The 24,339-nt window shown below is 39.6% G+C and overlaps 1 protein-coding gene across 3 annotated transcripts in view; it reads left to right on the forward strand.

The window, feature by feature from the left end:
- Positions 1 to 7,503: 7,503 nt before the first annotated feature.
- Positions 7,504 to 24,339, forward strand: part of UBE3C (ubiquitin protein ligase E3C) — a 179,208-nt gene continuing 162,372 nt past the window's right edge. Inside the window, exons 1-2 of one of the 3 annotated variants that reach the window (XM_039524161.1) lie at positions 7,504 to 7,633; positions 20,367 to 20,420. Coding sequence is in view for 2 of the 3 variants with exons in the window: in XM_039524160.1 (XP_039380094.1) it covers positions 7,876 to 7,941; positions 20,367 to 20,420 (120 nt within the window). In the remaining variant the exon portion in view is untranslated. The other 2 variants (XM_039524160.1, XM_039524159.1) reach the window with 2 other exon arrangements.

Here is a 24,339-nt window from a genome sequence, read left to right on the forward strand (position 1 = left end):
TTCTCATTCCCCAGCATTCTGCACTGTAAAGTAGTGTTGAAAGTACGCAGCTCTGATCAATCTTAAGTTTTGTTTTGGAGTTGTATTTTGATGATTTCCAGACTGTATTTAAGCTTCTGAAGGTGTTCCTGGCTTTATTGATTTTTGTTTCGGATGTCCTGGCTTGTTCCACCATCCTGGCTGATGGTGCTGCCCAAGTATGTGAACATTTCTACATTGGTGAGAACATAATCCTCTATCCATGCTAGTGATGGTGAAGCAATATTAAAGGTCATGATATCTGTCTTATTACAGTTGATTTTCAGTCCAATTTGCTGGCTGAATGTGTTGAGTCGAGTTGTTTTTTCTTGTATTTGGTGTTGGGTATCTGATAGAAGAGCAACATCATCTGCGAAGTCCAGGTCTTCCAGGGATGAGAAGAGTGTCCATTTAATGCCTCTTGGCATGTCTTCTGTTGTACACTGCATTACCCAGTCGATGGCAATGTTGAAGAGGATTGCAGACAAGACACACCCCGACGTCCTCCTGTTTTGACTTCAAAACTGAGCTCACTGTGATCAACACTGCATGTAAAATTGAAATAGAAGCTTTTGATTACGTTGATTATATAGAAAAGAATTCCATATGCCCACACAATGTGCCATAGGCTGGTCCTGTGAATGCTATCAAAAGCTATATAAAAGTGTTAGGTATTATTAAATATTACTATTGTTTTATTTTATTCTCGTAATTGGCTGTAATATCAGAAAATTCCTAGGGAATACTTAAGATTGACCTAAACCTATGTCTGAATTCTGTCATGTGACCATGATAAAGGATCACAGAAAGAATCCTGTTTTCCCTTCCTTGCTAGCTGTCCTACCCTCTTTCAGGGCCCAGTCTTAGGGACAGATTCTGACCTCAGTTTCAGAGGTGTAAATCTGGAGAAACTCCACTCTTTCTAGTGCAGTTACTGTAATTTTAAACAAGTACAACTGAGAACAGAACCCTTATTTTTAAAAACTCTTGTGAAGACTGTTACTCATAGATTTTAGACAATTATAAACCCCACTGAAAAGTGGCACTTCAAATGCACTGTTTCAGTTGGTTGACTAGTGTGTAAATCTCTGGGGTCACATATATGGTGGCACTCCCGAAATCTCCTGACCATTGAAGAAAGCAGCAAGACTATGGCTTTTGTAGCAGTAGCTGAACAGCCTGTCTTACTTGAATCTGACTCTCTGCTCTCTAGACTCTGAACACTGGCTTTCCCTGCTCCTACAGCAATTGATCCAACAACAGGAATACAGGTGTGGGAGAAGTACCTCCGCTCCTGTTTCAAGCTAGTAAGGATTGGTATTGTTTTATGTTCTTGGCTTCAACCTTGAGCACCGATCCCTTATTCATTTGTTAAAGGACTGATATTTTAGGCCGTAACAATATTTTGACACTGTTTTCATTCCAAATTGGGATAAAAAGTCAAACTGTAATATATTTTTGGGGGATGAAATGTTCTGAAAAAAATTGATTTTGGAATGCCAAAAAGCAATATTTTGACATTTTTTATTTACACAAAATGTTGATTTGAACAGCTATATTTAGTTTTCAATTGGCATTTCAACTTAAAATAACATTTTAAATTGAAATGTTTCTGTTCAAATCTACATTTTTAAATGAAGTGTTTCAGTTCAAATTGACAAGAAACAAAACCTTTCAATCTGAAATATTACCTTGGGGAAAAAAATTAAAAATTAACATTTTACTGTGGAAAATGTCAATGTTAATAAAACCACATTTTCATATTAAAAAATTTTATTGGAAAATTTTTGCCTAACTTCATAAGCAATCAAGTAAGAATAAATAACAATAGTGTAAAGATAGATGTAATGGATGTCACTGTGCTGTAGTAAAAAATTCTAAGGGTAAAATTTCTGATTGTTTTTTACTAATGTAAAGAATTCTAGACTGAGGCTTTCAAGAAATGCTGGACATCAAAGACAGAAATTCTCCCCTTTTAGCACAATGTATCTGAGTTACAATATCTATTGCTGAAAAGAGATATCAGTGTTCTTAGGAACAAAGAAATCACAAGCAGTAGCATCTTTTCTAAAGAGTAAGAATAAGTTCATGAAGGACAAGTTGGCTTCTATTCGTGAAACCAGACCTGTGAGCAACCCTTTATAGTCCCAGTTCCTGCAAAATGATGGGAGAAGATGAAGGGGTTGTTGTGTGGCTTGGAAAGAGAGAAAAGGCTCAAAGAATGTACAAAAAGAAAGAAGATCAGAGAGTTAAGGAACAACTATATTATATGGACAGATTTCAGGGGGGTAGCTGTGCCTGTCACCATGCAAGGCACTGAATTTAACTATGTTATGTGTTGTACAGAAGACAAGGAGCTGAAATATGGTGCAGAAGGCAAGGGGAAGCTAGTGAATTCATATTAGTGATACTCAAAGGGGACTAGCTAGTAGATATATATTCCTGAACTCTTACATTTATGTGTAAAATACGAGCCATTCTTTGTCTTCCAGATTAACTGTAAAGTTGAGTTTTCTGACTTTTGTGCATTTAAATTCTCAAATATAACATCAACATATTTTTGTGCACATTTTCTGGGTTTTTTTAAAAAGAAACTAAACAGAGAAACCTCTGCTAGTTTCAATAAGTGCAATTTATTCAATATATGGAGTTACAGGCAGACGTATAGTTATTATATTAGTTTCCTTCATTTTATAAAAACACATCTAGAGTGGCCTCTAGGGCATGTGCAAAAATCATTAATATTTGCAAACATACATTCATCAACTGGACTCGTCAGTTAATAATAATGGGAAATATTTCAAACCACCTCTTCAGGAATAACCTGGGCCAAAAATTGAGCCTTGTCAAAGACATGCTACACATAATGCCCTACGTAGGGCCTGATCCAAAGCTCATTAGAACCAAAGAATTGACTCCTATTGAGTTTAGTGGGCTTTCGGTCAGGCTCTTAAGTTTTGTATGTGGGACTAAAATGGCTTGCTTTGGTTGAAATTCACCAGAAATGAAATTTCTTCAAACATCTAAAGGCTTGCACTACCAGCCTTTGGTGTTTGTTCACAGGGATAAAGTTGTGCTTCTCAATGTGGGGATAGTGCCCCCCAGTAATGTAATGTGATGAATCTGTGACCCAACATTATAACATGGTATTTCATAAGACTCCATAATATAGCTGCATCTACAAGCTATCTTTGTAGGATGCAGCATCACCTCCTTGAAATTGTGGCAACCCCAAAAACATAGGGCTACGAGTCAACCTTATCAAGCTCTAGTTTCCCTCAAGGACTAAGCCCATGATAAGTCTGAAGTTTTAAAATTCAAACTCTTGAGTCACCCAAATCCAAAAAAATCCCTCAATTTGAATGGCATTTTACTAAACTGTTCCAACATTTATCCCCGAATGTCACCTTCTAATGTGGAGTCCCAATTTTGTCTGTTGTGATGGAGGGTTGTGATGTTTGGGGATTACATTTTATGGAAAAGTTTACTAAAATGCCATTTGAATGTTTCTAAGGTGAGGAATTAGACTATTAATATTTGTACAACATCTCGTAGGTACCAGGTATATGTAAATGCTTTATATTATGATTATTGTTGACTCATTTCCTGGGTATTTCCTGTGTCTGAAACAATATACTTAAAAACTCAAAAAGGGAAGAACAAGCAAATGAAATAATAGGACAAACAAGCCACACGCTCAGCTTCACAATTCAGTCATGCTGCTTTTTCATTGATGCCCTTTCCACAATCCTCTGTTGATTGTCTATTTAGATCTCAGTCTGTATTGAGTCTGATTGTACAGATCCTCTTCTGTCCTAAGGTGTCTGGTGAAGTCAGTGGGATTCCACACATCCACAGGAGTCTGTGCTAGATGATCTAATGCAGGATCTGGGCCTTAAGCCGTAAGCTCTTTGAAGCAGGAGCAATCTTCAAATTGCTTTCCAATGCTTTTTGTACTGCAGAATATAAACAGATTTATAATAATTATAATAATAATGATAATAATTAGTAGGGCTGTCAAGTGATTACAAATATTAATCGTGATAAATTGCACTGTTAAACAATAATAGAATACCATTTATTTAAATATTTTTGGATGTTTTCTACATTTTCAAATATATTCAATTACAACACAGAATACAAAGTGTACAGTTTTCAGAGTGGTAGCCATGTTAGTCTGTATCAGCAAAAAGAACGAGGAGTACTTGTGGCACCTTAGAGACTAACACATTTATTTGGGCATTAGCTTTTGTGGGCTAAAACCCAATTCATCAGATGCATGGAGTGGAAAATACAGTAGATAGATAGATAGATAGATACAGAGAACATGAAAAGATGGGGGTTGCCATACCAACTCTAATGAGACAAATCAATTAAAGAGGGCTATTATCAGCAAGAGGGAAAAAAAACTTTTGTAGTGGTAATCAGGGTGGCCCATTTCAAACAGTTGACAAGAAGGTGTGAGTAACAGTAGGGGGAAAATTAGCATGGGGAAATAGTTTTTAGTTTGTGTAATGACCCATCCACTCCCAGTCTTTATTCAGGCCTAATTTGGTGGTGTCCAGTTTGCAAATTAATTCCAGTTCTGCAGTTTCTCGTTGGAGTCTGTTTTTGAAGTTTTTTTATTGAAGAATTGCCACTTTTAGGTCTGTGATTGAGTGTCCAGGGAGGTTGAAGTGTTCTCCGACTGGTTTTTGAATGTTATAATTCTTGATGTCTGATTTGTGTCCATTTATTCTTTTGCGTAGAGACTGTCTGGTTTGGCCAATGTACATGGCAGAGGGGCATTGCTGGCACATGTTGGCATATATCATATTAGTAGATGTGCAGGTGAATGAGCCTCTGATGGTGTGGCTGATGTGATTGTCCTATGATGGTATCCCCTGAATAGATATGTGGACAGAGTTGGCAACAGGGTTTGTTGCAAGGATAGGTTCCTGGGTTAGTGTTTTTGTTGTGTGGTGTGTGGTTACTGGTAAGTATTTGCTTCAGGTTGGGGGGCTATCTGTAAGCGAGGACTGGCCTGTCTCCCAGGGACTGTGAGAGTGAGGAATCATCTTTCAGAATAGGTTGTAGATCCTTGATGATGCGCTGGGGAGGTTTTAGTTGGGGGCTGAAGGTGATGACTAGTGGTGTTCTTTATATTTATATTTATTACAAATGTTTGCACTGTAAAAAAACAAAAGAAATAGTATTTTTCAATTTACCTAATACAAGGACTGTAATGCAATCTCTTCATCATGAAAGTTGAATTTACAAATATAGAATTATGTACAAAAATACTGCATTAAAAAATAAAACAATGTAACATTTTAGAGCTTGCAAGTCCACTCAGTCCTACTTCTTGTTCAGCCAATTGCTCAAACAAGTTTGTTTACATTTGCAGGAGATAATGCTGCCAGCTTCTTGTTTACAATGTCACCTGAAAGTGAGAACAGGTGTTCTCATGGCACTGTTGTAGCCAGCATTGCAAGATATTTACATGCCAGATGCACATTTTTCAACCACCATTCCAGGGGACATGCATCCATGTTGATGGTAGGTTCTGCTTGAAAACCATCCAAAGCATTGCGGACCAACGCATGTTCATTTTCATATCTGAGTCAGATGCCACAAACAGAAGGTTGATTTTCTTTTTTGGTGGTTTGGGTTCTGTAGTTTCCTCATCAGAATGTTGCTCTTTTAAGATTTCTGAAAGCATGCTCCCTACCATGTCACTCTCAGATTTTGGAAGACACTTCAGATTCTTAAATCTTGGGTTGAGTGCTCTAGTTATCTTTAGAAATCTCACATTGGTACCTTCTTTGCGTTTTGTGAAATTTTCAGTGAAAGTGTTCTTAAAATGAACATGTGCTGGGTCATCATCCAAGACTGCTATAATATATACCTATATCTATATCTATAGATATATATACAGAATGTGGGTGAAATGGACAAGGGGACATACAATTCTCCCCCAAGGAGTTCAGTCACAAATTTAACACATTTTTTTAATGAGTGTCATCAGCTTGAAAGCATGTCCTCTTGAATGATGGCTGAAGCATGAAGGGGCATATGAACGTTCAGTATATCTGGCATGTAAATACCTTGCAATGCTGGCTGCAAAAGTGCCATGCAAATACCTGTTCTCACTTTCTGGTGATAATGCTGCCCTCTTCTTATTTACAATGTCTCCTGAAAATGTAAACAAACTTGTTTGTCTTCGCGATTGGCTGAACAAGAAGTAGGACTGAGTGGACTTGTAGCCTCCGAAGTTTTACATTGTTTTGTTTTTGAGTGCAGTTATGTAACAAATTTTTTTTTACATTTTTAAGTTGCACTTTTAGGACAAAGAGATTGCACTATAGTACTTGTATGAGGTGAATTGAAAAAATACTATTTCTTCTGTTTATCATTTTTACAGTGCAAATATTTTTAATCAAAATATACACTTTGATTTCAATTACAACACAGAATACAAGATATATATGAAAATGTAGAAAAACATCCCCAATATTTAATAAATTTCAATTGGTAGTCTCTTCTTTAACAGTGCAATTAAAACTGCGATTAATTTTTTTGAGTTAATCGCATGAGTTAACTGTGATTAATTGACAGCCCTAAGAATTAGACAATGTAACTATGCAAAGTTTAGATCCACAACTAGAACCAAATCTGTGCTTTGGCCTGTTATGGTGACAGATCAGAGTTAAGTTTGGATCTGGAGCTGAACTTCCCCACTACAGTTCAGAGGGGTCTGGATTCAGTGTTCTGGTTTGGGGTAGACTTCAGTTATATACAGATAATTCACATTTATCTGTCAAGGGGAAAGCATCTAAATCCTTCAGTTAGTGGGAGTTTTGGATAAAAATATTTTTCCTAGACACATTCTACGTTTGGGCAAAACCACCGCATTTTGGGGGAATCGGAAGGTGGATAACAGGGGTTCAGATCAGGGGCGCTTGGATGCGACATTTAGGTTCAGATAAGAAGGGTTTGGCTAACCTGACATTCAGGGTTAGCGAAGGGGGGGAGGGTCTGGGTACGGTGACACTGGGGTGCTGAATGAGGTGCCATGTGTGCGGATAACAGGGGCTCTGATTCAGGCCCTGGAGGGCTGGAAAAATACGGTGGGTTCGGTGGCCAGTCGGGGCCAGGGCCTGCCGGGCTGCTGAGGGGCTCTGCGGAGATGGATCTGAGGGCACGGAGGGCCCTGCCCCTGACTGAGGCAGGGAGGAGCCGGCCCAGGCTCCTAGTTGGTCAGGACCCACGGGCCACGGCACAGCCCCCCCTCGGCCATGCCTGTGCCCGGGCTGTGAGAACGGCCCGCAGCTGCCGCGGGGCTGCGCCACTGGCGAGGGGCAGCGCGGAACCGAGCCCACGCCCGCCGCGCGCCCTGCCCGCGGCCGGGCCAGGGTCTGACACTGACGCGTTCCAACTGGAGGCCGGGCGCGCGCGGGAGGCAGGCAGCGCGCGTTCCTGGCGGCTGCGGCGGGGCCGCGCGCCGACTGGCTGGCCGCGGGAGCGCGCAGAGGGAGCTGGTCGGCGGCCATTTTCTCTCCGGAGCCGGCTGATCCCTAGTGCAAGTGAAGCAGCCGAGCCAGCCCCCCTCCCCCGCACGGAGCAGCAGCTGGTGGTCAGAGAGGAGGGGGCTTGGGGGAGCGTGCGGGAGGGGGAGCAGCCCCTCCTGGGTGGGGGCAGCCCGGCGGCGGCGGCAGCAGTGGGAGGGAGGCAGCGAAGGTGGCACGGGGGTGGCTGGGATTGTGCCTCCCCTGGACGGGCAGCGGCTGCCCCTTCCCCAGCCCCGGTCATTGCCCCAGTGCAGCGTCAGCCTGGGAGGCAGCAGGGACGCCGCTCTAGATGGGATAAGCTGTAAACATGTTCAGCTTTGAAGGGGATTTCAAAACCAGGCCCAAGGTGTCTCTTGGAGGAGCGAGTAGGAAGGTAAGAAACGCGCTGGGGCTGTCTGAATGATCGCTCGTCTCTGATTTTCCTAGCCTGCCTGTGCTGCCTTTTGCACCCAGCTGCTGGGCCTTACAAATGGGAGCAGGTGTGACTAAGGTTTCTTAGGGGCAGAGGAAGAAATCGCTCTCCACTCCCCTGGGTCATGTGTTTGCTCCCTTGTTTTGATTTGTTTGTGTTTTAAATCAGGCCCCGCGCCCCTCAAAGCTCCAGGTACATTCAAAAGTGTGTGAGAGAAATTACTCCCCTTAACTCCCCCCTCCAAGTGATCTGATTTGTTGTGGGGACCATGCTTGGAGCAGTTAGTTTCTGGGGCTCTTTGAGTGAAGAGAGATAGTTAGGAACCTCTGTCGTTTCTTTTAAAGTCTTCTTTGAAACACACAACAAAAATCATGCGTCACTGGAATGGGGGAGGGATATACTTGTAGAATTTAAAATTGCAAATTCATGGGGCCTCCATCCCAAATGGCTCAGGGTTGTCAGGGCACAATTTTACCCATTCCTCGCTGAGTTTGCATTCAAACAGCAAACTGAAATCAATGTGTCATGTGCAGAGTGAGTAGGAAGTGAAAAGGTTTGGTTAGGGCTTGCTGATTGGGAAGGGGTATAAATAATTTAATTTTTGTGAGCCACAGGGGACTCTCAGATCTAAAGAGCAAACAAATTCCAAAACAAAGTTTTTGAAGCAGTCTGATTGAAAAGGTGTTCCTCCCTTTGGTTCATCAGTTAGATTCTGGTTCTGCTTGTCATGATCACTATCATGGGGGGAGCTGTTTGAGCTATGATGTAGTGTATTTGTTTTAACATATATGAAATGAATAAATGAAAATATAGATTTGGGGCTGTGCATTATAATCATGTTTGTTGTTGTTCTGGGACTTTCTAGCTTAGGTAGTAAACTGAGAAGTCTGGGCTAATAAGAGAAAATTGTGTTACCCGATATTAAATTCACAGTGAACTTTGCTATCACAGTATTATCTGCTACATATTTTCATAAAGAAAATGTACATCAGAACTGTATTAAGTGTGTGTAACTATTCATCTGAATTATGGAGGAACTATCTTCCTCTGACACTTCTGATGACTAAAAGCCATTTATGGTCATTAGAGCACATACATGGCATTACATTTTTGTATGCCAAAAGTAGAATAAATCTTAATAGTTAAAAGTGGCAATTGGCAGAGCATGCCCTGCTCTTCAGGAATGTATTTTAGGTATTTTACATCCTTTGGCATCAAGTTATGATTGCTAATAGTATCACTTACAGAATATGTTTCCTCTTCCAGAAAGGGAAAAAAGTATCATAATATCTTCTGATACTATTATTAATTTCTCTAGTTTATGCAAATTGCAATTGGATTCCCAATCACGGTGAGAATAATATTTTATAATATGGAATAATATTCTTTAATATGGAATACAGTTTACTAATATATTCTGAATTAGCACACACAAAGGTTAAATTCTTATAAAGGTAAAGTTGCAAGGGTAAATGTTCAAAAGTAAGGAAATGTGAAAGCTGAAATTGAGTATACAACTTTGTTCCATACAACTTACTTCTGCAATTTGATCTAGATGAGTGGGCTCTGTTTACTTCAGTAACTCTGCCCTGATGCATGTGTCTGCCCACCTAGATCTATTTAATGTTTATGTTATCAGTGGGACTACTTACTAGAGTAAAGTTAGTCACGGTTTTCAGTATTAATATGGACACCGCAGGAAGCTCTACTATAGATATGTGTTTTGAAGAAAGTACTTACAGCATTTGGTGAAGGTAATAATTGAACTTTATTTGTCATGTCACATGAAAAATACAGATTATCACAATTTCTGAATAACAGGACATGCTATAGTAGATATATGGGTGTGGCAAATATTTGCATAGAGTTCAGGAATTGTGCATCTCACTATTTTTGCTGATACCACATGATAGACTTTTGTGGGGAATTTCCCCATACTAATGGGTTACAAAATCCAAAACCTGTTTCTTGTGTTAACCTTTTCTGAAAGTTTGAACTGTTCTTTGGCATAAACTCTCCCTTCCCCAAGTTGTTTGTACCTTTTAAAAAAAAAGATACAGTTCAAACCTCTAATTCTGTGAAAGAATCCACCTAGGCAAATCCTGGCACCAGTGCAGAGCTCCATTGAAGTCCAGGCAAGCTCTGTATGGGTGCATGGTACTGCCTACATTGATACAATTGCAGGATTAGGGTTCAAGTAAATGGTACTGTTTAAGTATGTATATAGACTGTCTGCTTCTGAAATTAAGGCCTTGTCTGCTCTAGAATGTTTTGCTGGTATGATTATACTGGTATAGCTAAACTGGCAAAACACTTTTAGTGTGGGTTCATAAACTATACTGGCATAAATTTAGTTATACTGGAGTAAATGTGTCCCACACAGGCATTATATTGGCATAGCTATGTCAATTAAAAAAAAAAAATCATTCCCTAACTAATATCTATACTGGTGCAACTTTTACGTGTAGACTAGGCCTAAGGGACATTTTAATGGGTCAATTTCTTTGGAAAGGACATGGTATTTGGGCCTTAAAGCTGATTCTTTCTGATAATAGGCCCACACTGTCATACAATGGCAGGTCTTTCTTAAAGGGATACTGAGTTAAAAACCATATTTAAAAAGATTTATTTACTGGGGTTACTAACAGCTTTCTTGATCCAAGAAGCTGAATGTAATATAATTTATCACTATGGTTGTGTAGAGTTGGCTTGGTTACTAAAAATAGACTAGTTCAGTTTTGCTCTAGATAATTTTACTTTTTGGTTCATGTGCATCAATATAATCTGGAATGTAATTTTTAAAGTCTTTTAACGGACCGAAAAAATCTTTAATTTTTGTTTTAGGTTTCATTAAACCTCTTGATTAGGAACAATTTTTTTTCTAGCAATGTTATAGTACCTGAGCGAGTTCCTTTGAAGATTTCAATTGTAATATTTTTTGTAATTTTTAAAATGTTTCATAGTAAATAAATCTGTGCATGCATGATATCTTCTATCAAAGAGCCTGCAAACACACCACTGGTAGTGTTTACTTTCATGCTTAGACCCATTGACTTCAATAGGGCTAGTCATACTAGTTGTGTATTTGTTTGCAGGATCAGCTATTATCCATGCAGAATTTATTTAGAATTAGATGACCAGTTGGTTTATTTTCGTTTTTTGTCTTCCTACAAAGCACACGGGTACCCTGGCTTTTGAGACCCTTTGAATATCACTGTTAGTTTCAGTTTTCATTTAACTATTACAATAAGTTTCTAGGCCTCTTCATTTGAAAGATAGTCTTCAAACTGAAAACTGATTGTCAGGGTTGAGAGTTGAAGAAAAATCCCCATAACATTTTGAGTTACTTGTGGACTACCTTCTCCACCTACTCCAGAGCTTGTTTTTGAGGTCTAAAAGGCTTGCAGCTACAGAACCTCTGATTTGGGGGAGGAAGAGTTGGTTTGGGAAGTGATGGGTCAAAGAATCACTTTGCTGACCTGCTGCAAAAATCTTTAGGCTGTCCTTGATTTCAGCTAAAAACTGCTTTAAATACTTTGGATTAATTACGGTCAGACCTACAGTACTGGCCAGTTGTCAAGATTGGTCAACTTTTACCCTCAACAGAAACTTAGGTCCTAAATCTGCAACTGTATCCATGTTGGCAGATCCCTGTCCCTGTATGGAATCCCATTGAAGGCAAGGGACTTTGCATGGGAGTAGGGATCTGCCCATGAGAGCTCTTTGCAGGGTAATGACATTTTGTAATACTTGGCAGGACAAACTGTTAAAAGGGATACTGTCAGTACAAGCTTATCTCAAAATGTAGAATTTGTAAAACAAACTTTTAGAAAACTTTAAGCCCATTAAATAGTATCATATTTAAAAAACAACAACAAATCCAACACCTGTTTTAAAATAAATATTCCCCTGCAGTGTTTGTAACTCAGATATTTCAGTACCACAAAACTGAAAGTGAAACGGACTTCATTGATATTTTATTTATTTATTAAATTTATGCTTGGAGAAATGAGAAGTTAACAAAGCTTAAATAGTGTCAAGTAAATTGGACTTTTAAAATTCTTTCCATTTGAATAATTTGAGGCTTTTAATAATGAACTTAAGAAATTTGTTCACATAATATTGGTATGACTTCCATTGACAACATCACTTTAAGAATGAAGATTCTTGTATTTTTTTAATAGGAGGTAAGAACTTAGTTTGCATAATATAGTCTGCACGTGGAATGACTCACTAGGAAATAAACAGAAATTAGTGAGCTAAACAGTAGGATTTAGGGCTCCAGTACTGCAATGAGATCTGAACAGGCACAGGGCTCTGCTGGTATAGATTTTATTGTGGGATCTGGATTTACAATTATATACATCTGTAAGATTTATAGAATTGTAGGATCTGTTTGAATGAAAAAAAAGTGATGTGTGACACAACTGCATATTGATTGAAAACTTTTCATCCTTTCTTTCAAAAAGGAAGTCTTAACCTTATTTTATTTAGGTTTTCATTATATCTAATTTTTTCTTAGAAATGCATTTTACAAGAAACAAAATATTTTATATTGCATTTATAACTGCACACCAGATCACTATTAAATGACTGGCTCCTAGGGCTTTAGATTATGTGATTAAAATTTGTGTTTTGGGTGTTGGTACCCTGGGAAAGAATTATACTGCTTTATTGTATCTGCAAACGATACAGCATTGGCAGACCCTTATGCAGAGGTGGCGTCCAGACTCCAAACTGGTATACCTCTACCCCGCTATAACGCAGTCATGGGGAGCCAAAAATCCCTACCGCGTTATAGCTGAAACCCTATTATATTGGGGTAGGGGTGGCAGGGCTCCAGCGGTGCTCCAGCCACTGCGGGGAGCCCCAGGCCCTTTAAATCGCTGGTGGAGCCTTGCTGCCACAGCCCCGGGGTAGGGGCAGCAGGGCTCAAGCGGTGATTTAAAGGACTCGGGGCTCCCCGCAGCAGCCGGAGCCCCAGACCCTTTAAAGCACCGCACCAGCCCCACTGCCACAGCCCTGGGGTAGCAGCGGCAGGGCTCCAGTGGTGATTTAAAGGGCACGGGGCTCCCCGCAGCAGCCGGAACCCCGGACTCTTTAAAGCGCCACCAGAGCCCCACTGCTACCGCGCTATACGCGATCCCGTGTTATATCGGGTCGCGTTATAGCAGGATAGAGGTGTATAAGGTTTTGCCCATGCCAATACTTCTGAAGTACTGAGGCCTAAGTTTTGCAGTAGACTACACTGTTTCCACTGCATAGATTTGGAGTTCAGAGGTAATGCTGTTCAAGTATTCTTATCTCACCAGGGAAACCTTCGAAACAATTTATAAATACATATATTTTCTGAGGGGTTTCTTCCTTCTACTTCATAGGGAATTTTCCTCATCTTTAAATTGAAGCTACAAATTATGAAGTGATAGTTAAGGTTGCAGAAGATATTCCATTCTAACCTGTTGTTATTAATCCTTTGGTACTTTTTCAAAATTTGGGCTGAAATTTCTAATCTTAAAGGTGAACTTTTTTTCTGTAAATTTCAGAAAAATTGGACAGGACACTTAGTTATCAGGCTGTGGAAAACATACATATTTCCAGTTTTGATATAATAAATCAAATAACATGCTGCTAAAATGATCACCTGTTGTTTATTTATAATACAGTAGAGCCTGAGGCTCCAGTCAGGTCAGGGCCCTGTTGCTTTACAGACATATAGTAAAGACAGTCCCAGCCCCAAAGAGTTTACAGACTTAAGTTCAGATTGGTAAACAGGTCCATGTGGATCAATCATCATGTCCTTGTAGAGTCTCAGTGAAGTCAGTGGAGCTTTACATGACATCAAAGTTGTATGGGTGGATGAACTTGTAGGAAAGTTACTTCATAAATGAAGGATTGAGGTCTGAGTTTAAGTTTGTAAGCAACTGGGAAATATGTATTACTCTCTTAAGAACTGGTAATAGTGCTAATATCCTAGGGTAAAATCCTGGCCTCACTGAAGTCAATGACAAAACTCCCACTGACTTCAGTAGGACCAGGATCTCATCCCCATCTCTTTGACCTTTTTAGATCCATGAACCCATAAAGTCAAGTCTTAGGATCGGTGAAATCATTTTTTACATTACAGAGGAGCAAAATGAGGAGAAGGAAACGTTGCTAATTTTGACTTTTCTTGTTTATTATGTATTGGTTTTTCTAATGGTCACTCAATAACTTCTTCTGTTTTCTAAAACATATCTTCAATTGGTATCTTACACGGTGGATTTGATTTAAATCAAATTGATATAAATCATGATTTAAATCACTAGTCAGGAAGACTCGATGTAATCGTGGATTTCTACATAAAAGTGCATTCTGGAATATGCTGCTCAAACAGTTTCACTTTTGTTTCTACTGCCTGTCTCTCCCTTCTCACATTTATCTCCAGACTACTTCTCCTTGTCCAGATCTATTCCGCCCCCGACCAATCTTCTATTCATTGAACTTTTTGAAACTTTGCATTTTTAGAGCGAGGTAAGGGATTGACTCTGTGTACACAAATTTGCAGAGGGACAATAGGGTTGAGGTCTGTTATCTCTCACTTCTATATATTATTTATTTGAAAACATTTTTGCTGTTAACAAACATGTTATCTCTGGAGACACAAATTCACAGTTTGAGAACTACAAAACTAAGCACTTCTGATGGTAACTTCTAGACTGAGCACTTAGGTTAATCTCTCTATCTACCCAATGGGACTAAGTAATCTATACAGAAGCCCCTGGAACCCCATAAGATTGGGTCCCTAATCAATGAACTATTGGAACTCAATTACAAAACTTTTCTTAAACATTACATGAATATATAGTCTCATACTATAGAATTAGAATTTATAATCCCTAGTCCATGATGAGATATCTTTGAGCTATAATGTATCATAATTAAAACTATCTTTAGATAAGTTTTTTTCCTCAAAAAGCATTTTATAAAAAAATACAATTTTAATTAAAAAAAATCTGATTTTTTTTTAAAGTTTTGTTTTAAAAAAATCATTGATTTTTATCCACCCTGGTATCTTACTTAATACACCAATGAAACTGCAAGCTTTCCCGTGCAGTGCAGTGCAGCCAGTTTGTTTTAATTATCAGCTTGCCATTTCTAAGGTTTAAAATGTAATTGGTGAACCTTGCGAAGGCTTTACACTCAACTTCATGGCTGTATTAATGCAATAACTTTTGAACGCCACGTCTAATCAATTCCAAAATTTTAGGGAATGTTCTCAGCACCATTGGACAGAACCTTATTGATTTTAGGAAAAATTGAAACTGAAAGAGAAAAAATGGAGGACAGATGGAGCCCCTGCCATCTGAATAGCACAGCCACATCTTTAGGCACCCCTGCAACTGTCTATAGATCAAACAACTGGTTGATGGCACCAGTAATGCTTCCCAGCATAACAACCTCCCCCATTTCATCTTGGCTTATCCTCCCAATAGAGTTTAACATGTCAACACCCTGAATGTCTTGTGTCCCAGACAGAAAGAAGAATAATGACAGGAGGATGTGTGGGGAATTAGGGCATGCACACAATCCCTGGCAGGTTGGAGATTGGGGGACCCTGGTATAGGAAGGGAGGGATAGGGGCATACAGACCTTCTAGTATGGGTGAAAGTATGATTGGGGGGCAGACAGAGCCCTGGGCTTGGGGAGGAATAGGGGCACACAGAACTCCTGTCCCAGGAGAGACTGGAGGGAGTTGAAGGGAGTTTTTGAAATAGAGGGGGTAGAGAGAGTGGCAGACAGAGTTTTGAGGGAGTTGTGGTTGTGTGTAGTAAGTATGGCCTACAGAAGCTACAAACTGTTATCCCCTGGTATTCTAAATGTTACTTTAAAAAAGTGTCTCTTCCGGTGTAATCACTGATTTTCTTGCCATGAGCCTTTCTTTTTATAATATGCTCTGTGTCCTCTGCCTGCTTCCTTCACTTCTCTGTTTCTCTCCTCTCTCCTTCAGATTTCTTGCCTGTCATTGTCTTCATCTGCTCTTCTGTTTTGTCTGTTCCATTTTATCTTTGCATATCTGTTTTTTTTGTCATCTTGCTTCTGTCTTTGTCCTTGTGCTTTGTCTACCTTTCTTCTGCTTAGCTCTGCTCCGTTTATCTGCTTCCTGTGCTTGATAGTGAAATGTACAGGATTCCAGATGTCTGAAGCTACTGTCTGCTTTCACTTCAAAATGTGATACTCTTTCATGCTGTACTTACCTGCCTCTAGGACTGCATCATATCAGGTTTTTGATTTTTCTTGACTGGTACAACGGCCGCTTGTGTGGTCGTAAAGGGCTTCTGAAACAATACTTTCACAGGCTCAGTATACTGCATCTGGGGAGCCTGCAAAAATGGCTACTGGCAACCTTTGCTGCAGGGGAGAGTGGCCTCACCTCTGACTCTCCATTGGAAGAAAGAATGGGTGGAACAGAGATTATTATTTATTAAGTGCTGACATTGTGCTCCCTGCTGTGTGAAACACACAGACACAGTCCATGTCTTAAGTGTGAAGAAGAACTGCCAGCTGGCCTGTCTCTCCACTTATCTTTTTTAGGGTGCAGTGGAAAATCTGTCTCTCTGCACAACTTCCCTCAGTAATGATATGCAGTGTATGATAAATAATATGTAAGAACAATCCCTCTAAAGATAGCAGTGCAAATTGGTGACGTGCAGGAGAGGACAGGAATTCTGTTTTCCTGATTTTGTTTTTCACTCAATAGTTGCAATGATGGAGATTTAAACTGCACATATTTGACCTGCATATTTGATAATGGTGAAGGGTTCAAGGGTTTCTTTTATTCATAAGTCACAGAGATCTTTACGGTTGCCTGCCTCTTTTTCTGGCTTCCTTACATTCTTCTCTCCCCAGGTTTATGCCTCCGCTCTCCTCTACTGCATCTGCACCTATTCTTGTCTTCCTGCTTGGGCTGTACCCAGCCTAAAGACTCTTTGATTTAGATCTCAGGGACCAAGGCAGGAACTGCAGCTACACGCCTCCTGCATCTGTGCCCTCCAAATGTGGAGCAACCATGAGAAGTACATGCTGCAATTAAGAAGTGGCTGGCTGGCTGTCCAGCAAGGGAGTGAGGTGGCAGCAGCCGCATCTGATAGATGCTCAGAAACAGCAGCAATGAGGCAGAAAAGCAGGGAGGTAGCATGAGAGGGAGATGATTTTGGAGCCCACTGCAGTGTTAAAACCTAGGTGACTGTCCAATGTGCCAGTACCTCAGGACACTGCTGTATGCCAGGGGAGGGAGTTAAAAACATCATCTAATAGCTGTCAGCAAACTAGTTGACACCTTAGATGAAAGAAGCTAAATATGACTCAGCACCAGTAATGAGATTGCAGAAATCCACAGTTATTAGTTTCTGACTGACTGATTCTGTTGTCTACTGTGATAGATTTTGTAACTGCTAGTGAAACTTCCTCTACTCTGTTCTTCCTCCGGTGTGCTAATTCTAAATGCAATGGCAAAGAAATATAACTAGATAGATAAAGATGCACTTGAATACAAATAATTACTGAGATTTTTCCCCAAAAATTGTTAGTCATAGAGCATACATGTTAAGTCAGCTACTCCAATTCTAACAGGTCTTTGTTTACTGCTTCTTTATGGAGTCAAATTTTTTAAAATATCTTAAGTGATGAGTCTTCTACCACTTGCCTTGGGGGCTTATTTCACAGCTAAGTAGATCCCACTGTCAGAAAGGTTTTTCTGATTTTCATTATAAATGTACCCTTTAATTGTAGTTATAACTCCATTATATTGATGTTTAAAACTCAGATAAATGGATATTTGTCTCCCTTCCCCTTTGGTCATTGGTTAGCCAGGCTGTACACATCTAATTGTTCTATTTGTTCTCTGAAACTTAGTTCGTCCATGATATCTAGTTTATACAGTACTCACAAAATTAAAGGGTATTTGAATACTGTAACTTTAAGTATTTATACAATATTGGATCAAGAGCATTAATTTTATTTTTATAAGTATATTAGTTTAGACAAGTGTTCACTCAAGTGTGAGGAAGTGGACTATTAACATGGCAGTCCACTAATCATTAGTTTACTGAAACTGAAAGGGCCACAAAGGAAGGAGTGGGGGGGAAGCAGACTATACGGAGAATATGGTTTTGGGCCTCCACTCCCTTTTGCCATTTTTTCCTGTCCATGTATCTCTTTTCAACCCATTTTTCATGTACTGTGGCTGTCTCTTTCCCATCTCCCTCTGTTCATCCCTCACCCACTCACATTCATCTTTAGCCAGGTATGTCTTCCTTTTTCTGTTTCTCTCCTGTTTTTCCCTCCAGCCCTGAAATGTGCGAAATTACATGTGTACATGTTTCAGAGCAGGACCATTTTTTATTGGCTCTGTCTGCAGAGTGAAACAGATGAAGCAGGTAGGTGGTGTCCCTGGGATTGTGTTTCTGTGCAGGAGTTTGATACTAAGGATGTTTCATCAAGTGCCAAAGCTAGTAGTCCACTGGATATCAATTGCTAGAAAAGAGGTAATCTGTAAGGGTATATCCTGAACACTCAAGTTATCAGTTAATTCATACTTGCTATCAAAATTACCCTTTTATATACTTAATTCATGGCATATTATTAATTTCAGTTTTTTTTACATGATATAGTCAGAAACTTTTACCGTGTCAGTGTGAGAGGCCTCCTTTCCACTTGAATGGTGGTGGTTTTTTTTGTTTTTTTTTTAAATCTAAGATCTTTTTATTATCTTTTTTTATTGTGTGGAATAATATGCGGAAACAGTTCTCTTTTGGAGACCAATGACTGTAATGGTGTCTTTGGAAATTAAAATACTGTCTTTAGAGGAATAGGTAGTCAGATTGGCAGAGACCCTGAGGGTTTTTTGCCTTCCTCTGCAGTGTGGGGCCTGGGTCACTTGCTGGTTTGAACTAGAGTAAATGGTGGAATCTCTCTAACTTGAAGTTCTAAAATCAGGATTTGAGGACTTCTGTAACTCATCCAGAGGTTATGGGCCTATTACAGGATTGGGTGGGTGAGGTTTTGTGGCCTGCGATGTGCAGGAAGTCAGACCAGATAATCCTGATGGTTGTTTCTGGTTTTGAGTCTAGAGCAGGGGAGGGCAAACTATTTCCCACAGGCTGGATCCAGCCCGTCAGGGCTTTCAATCTGGCCTGCGGGATTGCCAGCCCTGTGGCGCAGTGAGGCTAAGGCAGGCTCCCTGCCTGCCCTGGCCCCGCGCTGCTCCCGGAAGTGGCCAGCACCACGTCCCTGCGGCTCTTGGGGGAGGGAGGGTGCAGAGGGCTCCATGTGCGGTCCTTGCCTGCAGGCGCCATTGCCCGCAGCTCCCATTGGCCGAGAATGGGGAACCACAGCTTTCAACTCCCAATGTCTGCCATGTCAGTTGAGTGCTCTGCACATCATAGGTTCAGATAGTTAATTCCTTCTGAACCAGTATAGATATATCTATACTGGGGTGGGGGAGGATTTTTTTATATAAGGATGTCAAAATATCCTTCTTGCAGACAATATGTTGAGACCATTTGTTGACATCTTGTTTCTCACACCATGTTTTGTGGGGATGGAGGAAGCCTAATGCTTTTGTGATTAAGGCAAAAGACTGGGGGCTTGGCTACACTCGAAACTCCAAAGTGCTACTGCGGGAGCGCTCCTGCGGCAGCACTTTGAAGTGTGAGTGTGGTTGCGGCGCCAGTGCTGGGAGAGAGGTACTCCACCTCTCCGAGAGGATTAGCTTACAGCGCTGGGAGCTGCGCTCCCAGCTCTGGGGCACTGTTTACACTGGCGCTTTACAACGCTGTAACTTGCTGCGCTCAGGGGGGTGTCTTTTCACACACCTGAGTGAGAAAGTTGCAGCGCTGTAAAGTGCCAGTGTAGCCAAGACCTGGGACTCAAGTCTCCTGGTTTTGCCACAGACCTTGGAAAAGTCACTTTGTTCCCAAGCAAGTACTAAGCATATGCATAACATTCTTAAAGTTACACACCTTTTTAAGTACTTTGCTGGGCTGGGTAATTAATCTCTCTCTCTGCCTCAGGTTTCCATCTGTAAAATAGGGATAGTATTTCCCTAACTTACAGGGAGGTGTTCTGAGTATAAATTTGTTAATGTTTGTGAACTTTCAGATGGATGGTGATGGGGGCCATATAAGTAACAAATGGCTAGGCAGAAGTAGATAGTTAATACCAAATGTAATTAATTGCATCAGATCTGGGCCCATAACAGCGAAAATGCTAATAGGTCACTTTTTGCCTTTTCTTGAACATGGACTGTATTCTGTACTGTGAACCATTTAAAAATATGTATTACTTTATACAAATGCCTGAACTTTTGAGTGAAAACACTACAGCAGCTTTTTTTTGTCCCCTTCTAGGAAGAAAAGGCTTCTCTTCTGCATCGTACCCAGGAAGAAAGGCGTAAACGAGAGGTAAATTAGAGATAGTGTTGTGGAAAACAACAGCTTGCATATACGCTGTAATTTTGTTCAGCCTGATGATAGTTACCGGTACACTTTGAAATCTTGTACTTTAGTAGAGTTTTACTTGAAATTATTCTATAGGTTTTTTTTTTTTTTTTTCCAGTTTGTGAACTTTCTATGTACATTTTGTTCTTCCATATATCGGAATCAACAGAAGCATTTAAACTTTCCCCCCTAGATTTCCCCGATAAGAACATTCTTCTCTAAGAACTATTTACTTAAAAGGAGTATTTAGTATCTGATGCAATGCCCATGGAAATCAATGGGAGTTTTGCCAATGACTTCAATGAGCATTGGATCAGGCCTTAATTGAAAAAGGAATTTATATGGCCAGGAATTTTCTCCTTATGCCTCCCTCATCCCCGATTCTTCCGGACTGGGACTCAGGAGACCTAGGTTCTATACCAGACTCTGCCACTGGCCTCTTCCCTTTTCTGCGCCTCAGATTCCCTATCTGTGGAAAGAGAATGATACTGATCTCCTTTGTAAAGTACTTTGAAATTTACTGATGAAAAATGCTCTATAAGGACTAGGAAGGACGATGATGATGCTTGAGCCTGCAATTAAATCATTATCCTGTGTTGGTGACATTTTCTGCTGCCATAATTACTCCAAAATCACCTATGAAAAGAATGTAAAGGGAACAGTGAAAATACCATTTTCCAAACATAGTTGTCTTTAATGAACAAACTTGGCAATAAAATGATACCAAGTAAGTGGAAAGTGAAAGGATTCATTTTTGTTTGACCTTTCCTGTTTTAAAAAGAGGTGAAAATACCCCTTTAAGTTTAGATAATTGGTCTCAGACAATAATGTGTACCTGAATAGTTTCATGCTGATAAAGAACATAAACAAGAACATTTGACTCATAAACCTGTGCTTTGGTTTTTTGCGAGATAGCTAACAAGTTCTATTGTAATTCACTATTTTTTATATTAGTTACTGGGTTTTGAGATATAAAAGGATCTGATTTTTAAGTTGGATGTACAATTATGTACTGAATTTACACATTCAATTTGGTATCTTGTATCTTAAATTAGTACTCCCATTTATGATCTGCCAATCCTTACCAACATGCAAAAGTACTATTCTGTGTTTCAGAAACTTTTTGCTGAGGTGACAAGTGGCTAACACACTCATTCAGCTGTTAATACTTGCGTCAGAAACAAAGCACCATGTATGGGTATATAATAGGCATATACTTTGTGTATGTATCACACAAATCTGTGTATAATGTATATATCCACTAGGGCTGTCGATTAATTGCAGTTAACTCACACGATTAACTCAAAAAATTAATCGTGATTAATCACACTGTTAAACAGTAGAATGCCAATTGAAAATTATTAAATATTTGTGGATGTTTTTCTACATTTTCAAATATATTCCCACTGCTCGCATTGGCCGGGAACGGCAAACCACGGCCACTGGGAGCTGCGGGTTGCCATGCAAATGTAAACAAAGGGTCTGGCAGCCCTCTAGTAGATTACCCTGACGGGCCGCCAGTTGCCCACCACTGCTCTAAAGTTTTACATTGTTTTATTTTTGAATGCAGATTTTTTTTGTACATAATTCTACATTTGAATTTTCAACTTTCACAATAAAGAGATTGCATTACAATACTTGTATGAGGTGAATTAAAAAAACTGTTTCTTTTTTACAGTACAAATATTTTAATCAAAAATAAATATAAAGCAAGCACTGTACACTTTCTATTGTGTTGTAATTGAAATCAGTACATTTTCAAATGTAGAAAACATCAAAAAAAATTTAAATAAATGGTATTGTATTATTGTTAACAGCGTGATTAATCGCACGATTAATCGCTATTAATTTTTTATTGCACCATTAATTTTTATTGCATGATTGATTGCGATTAATTTTTTTAATCGCTTGACAGCCTTAATCTCCACATATATTAGTTTTACAGTATGAAAGAAAAGTCCCTTTTTAGAAGTTTGTTTTTTTTTTTTTTTTTAAAGAATGAGTCCTTTGAGAATAAAATCAGTAATGGCTTTGAAAAAATGCATGCAATGAAATCTCAGTAGTGGCCTCAGACTTCAAACACTCACAATTATGGGTCACTAATTGACAATTATGTATTCTAGGATGAAACCCATACCCGCAGAGAGGGAAAATATATCTGCCTTGCTGCATAATTTCACCCTGTGATATTATGGAGAGGTGGTTCATCTCCATAGTTGAGGTTGATAATTTTTTCTAATTTTGCCCTTCCATCCATTAAAACTTTAAAATCTTTGATATTTCAAATTTTGTGTTTTGGTCTGGGGCTGGCACGGAATTAATTTGTTTGACTATTCCAAGATTTAAGCAATCTGTTTGGGGACCTGGGATTCAAAAACATACTGCAGATGTTGGATCGTGTTTCTGAAATTCTTTTAATGCTTTTTTGACACCTCATCTCAAAAATGGCTTGTTTTAGAAAACAGGGCAAAGGCATATTTGGTAAATTAATCACTGGTTAATTAGGATAATAAGAATGGCTTGTCTGTCTACAGCAAACTTTTAAATAGCATCAAATGTCACGTGGAGACTTTAGCTTTTCGTTTTTTTCTTGTTTGTAAAAATGTAAGTGGGTTTGTCACAGTGATTTAAAACAAAAAGGAAAAATTTTAACCTGTCCCCAAGTAACCCTCACTGATTTTGCTGTTGCCCAATTTCCCTACTTCCCCTGTCCTCAGCCATTGCCTTTGAGAGTTCCTTGCCCAATTACCTGCAGTTTTATCCTCCTCTCTCCCCCCGCCCCAATAAATGAATCCTACCAAATAGTACAGGTATGAATGGAAATGTAATCTATATGCACTTTCCTCAGATATTTCTTATCACCTTAATTGGCTGTGCTAGCAGTAGAAACTATTAAACTACTTCCCTAGTATCTGAGCCAGCTTGGCTTTCTGCTTAATTCTTTTTGCAGAAATTAAGTCTCTTTAAGGATATGATACTTTTAAGACATTCCTGGGCACTGAGAAGTCTCCATAAAATGTTCCTCATCTTGTCTAATTTTTGTGGGAAGAGAGAGTCTCCATGCCATGTCCCTGGGTCTGAAGCACCAGATCTCATCTTCCTCTCAGAAGCAAAGGATCCCTTTAGAGGGATTAAGACTACACCAAGAATATACCCGACTGATATCTATTTCTTATCCTAACAGAAACAACCCTAAAAGCCCCTGAACTTTGGCTAACTGCTTGGGTCAAAGGGTAAATATAACATAAGAATGGCCCTCCTGAGTCAGACCAAAGGTCCATCTAGCCCAGTATCCTGTCTTCCGACAGTGGCCAGTGCCAGGTGCCCCAGAGGGAATGAACAGAACAGGTAATCATCAAGTGATCCATCACCTGTCTCTCATTCCAGCTTCTGGCAAACAGAGGCTAGGGACCCATTCCTGCCCATCTTGGCTAATAGCCATTGATGGATCTATCCTCCATGAATTTATCTAGTTCTTTTTTGAACCCTGTTATGCTCTTGGTCTTCACAACATCCTCTGGCAAGGAGCTCCACAGGTTGACTGTGCGTTGTGTGAAAAAATACTTCCTTTTATTTATTTTAAACCTGCTGGCTATTCATTTGGTGACCCCTAGTTCTTGTGTTATGAGAAGTAGTAAATAACACTTCCTTATCTACTTTCTCTACACCATTCATGATTTTATAGACCTCAATCATATCTCCCCTTAGCTGTCTCTTTTCCAAGCTGAAAAATCCCAGTCTTATTAATATCTCATCATACAGAAACTGTTCCATACCCCTAATAATTTTTGTTGCCCTTTTCTGAACCTTTTCCAATTCCAATATATCTTTTTTGAGATGGGACGACCACATCTGCACACAGTATTCAAGATGTGGGCGTACC

Source organism: Mauremys reevesii, linkage group 2 (assembly GCF_016161935.1).
Source record: "Mauremys reevesii isolate NIE-2019 linkage group 2, ASM1616193v1, whole genome shotgun sequence".
NCBI lineage: Eukaryota > Metazoa > Chordata > Testudines > Geoemydidae > Mauremys > Mauremys reevesii.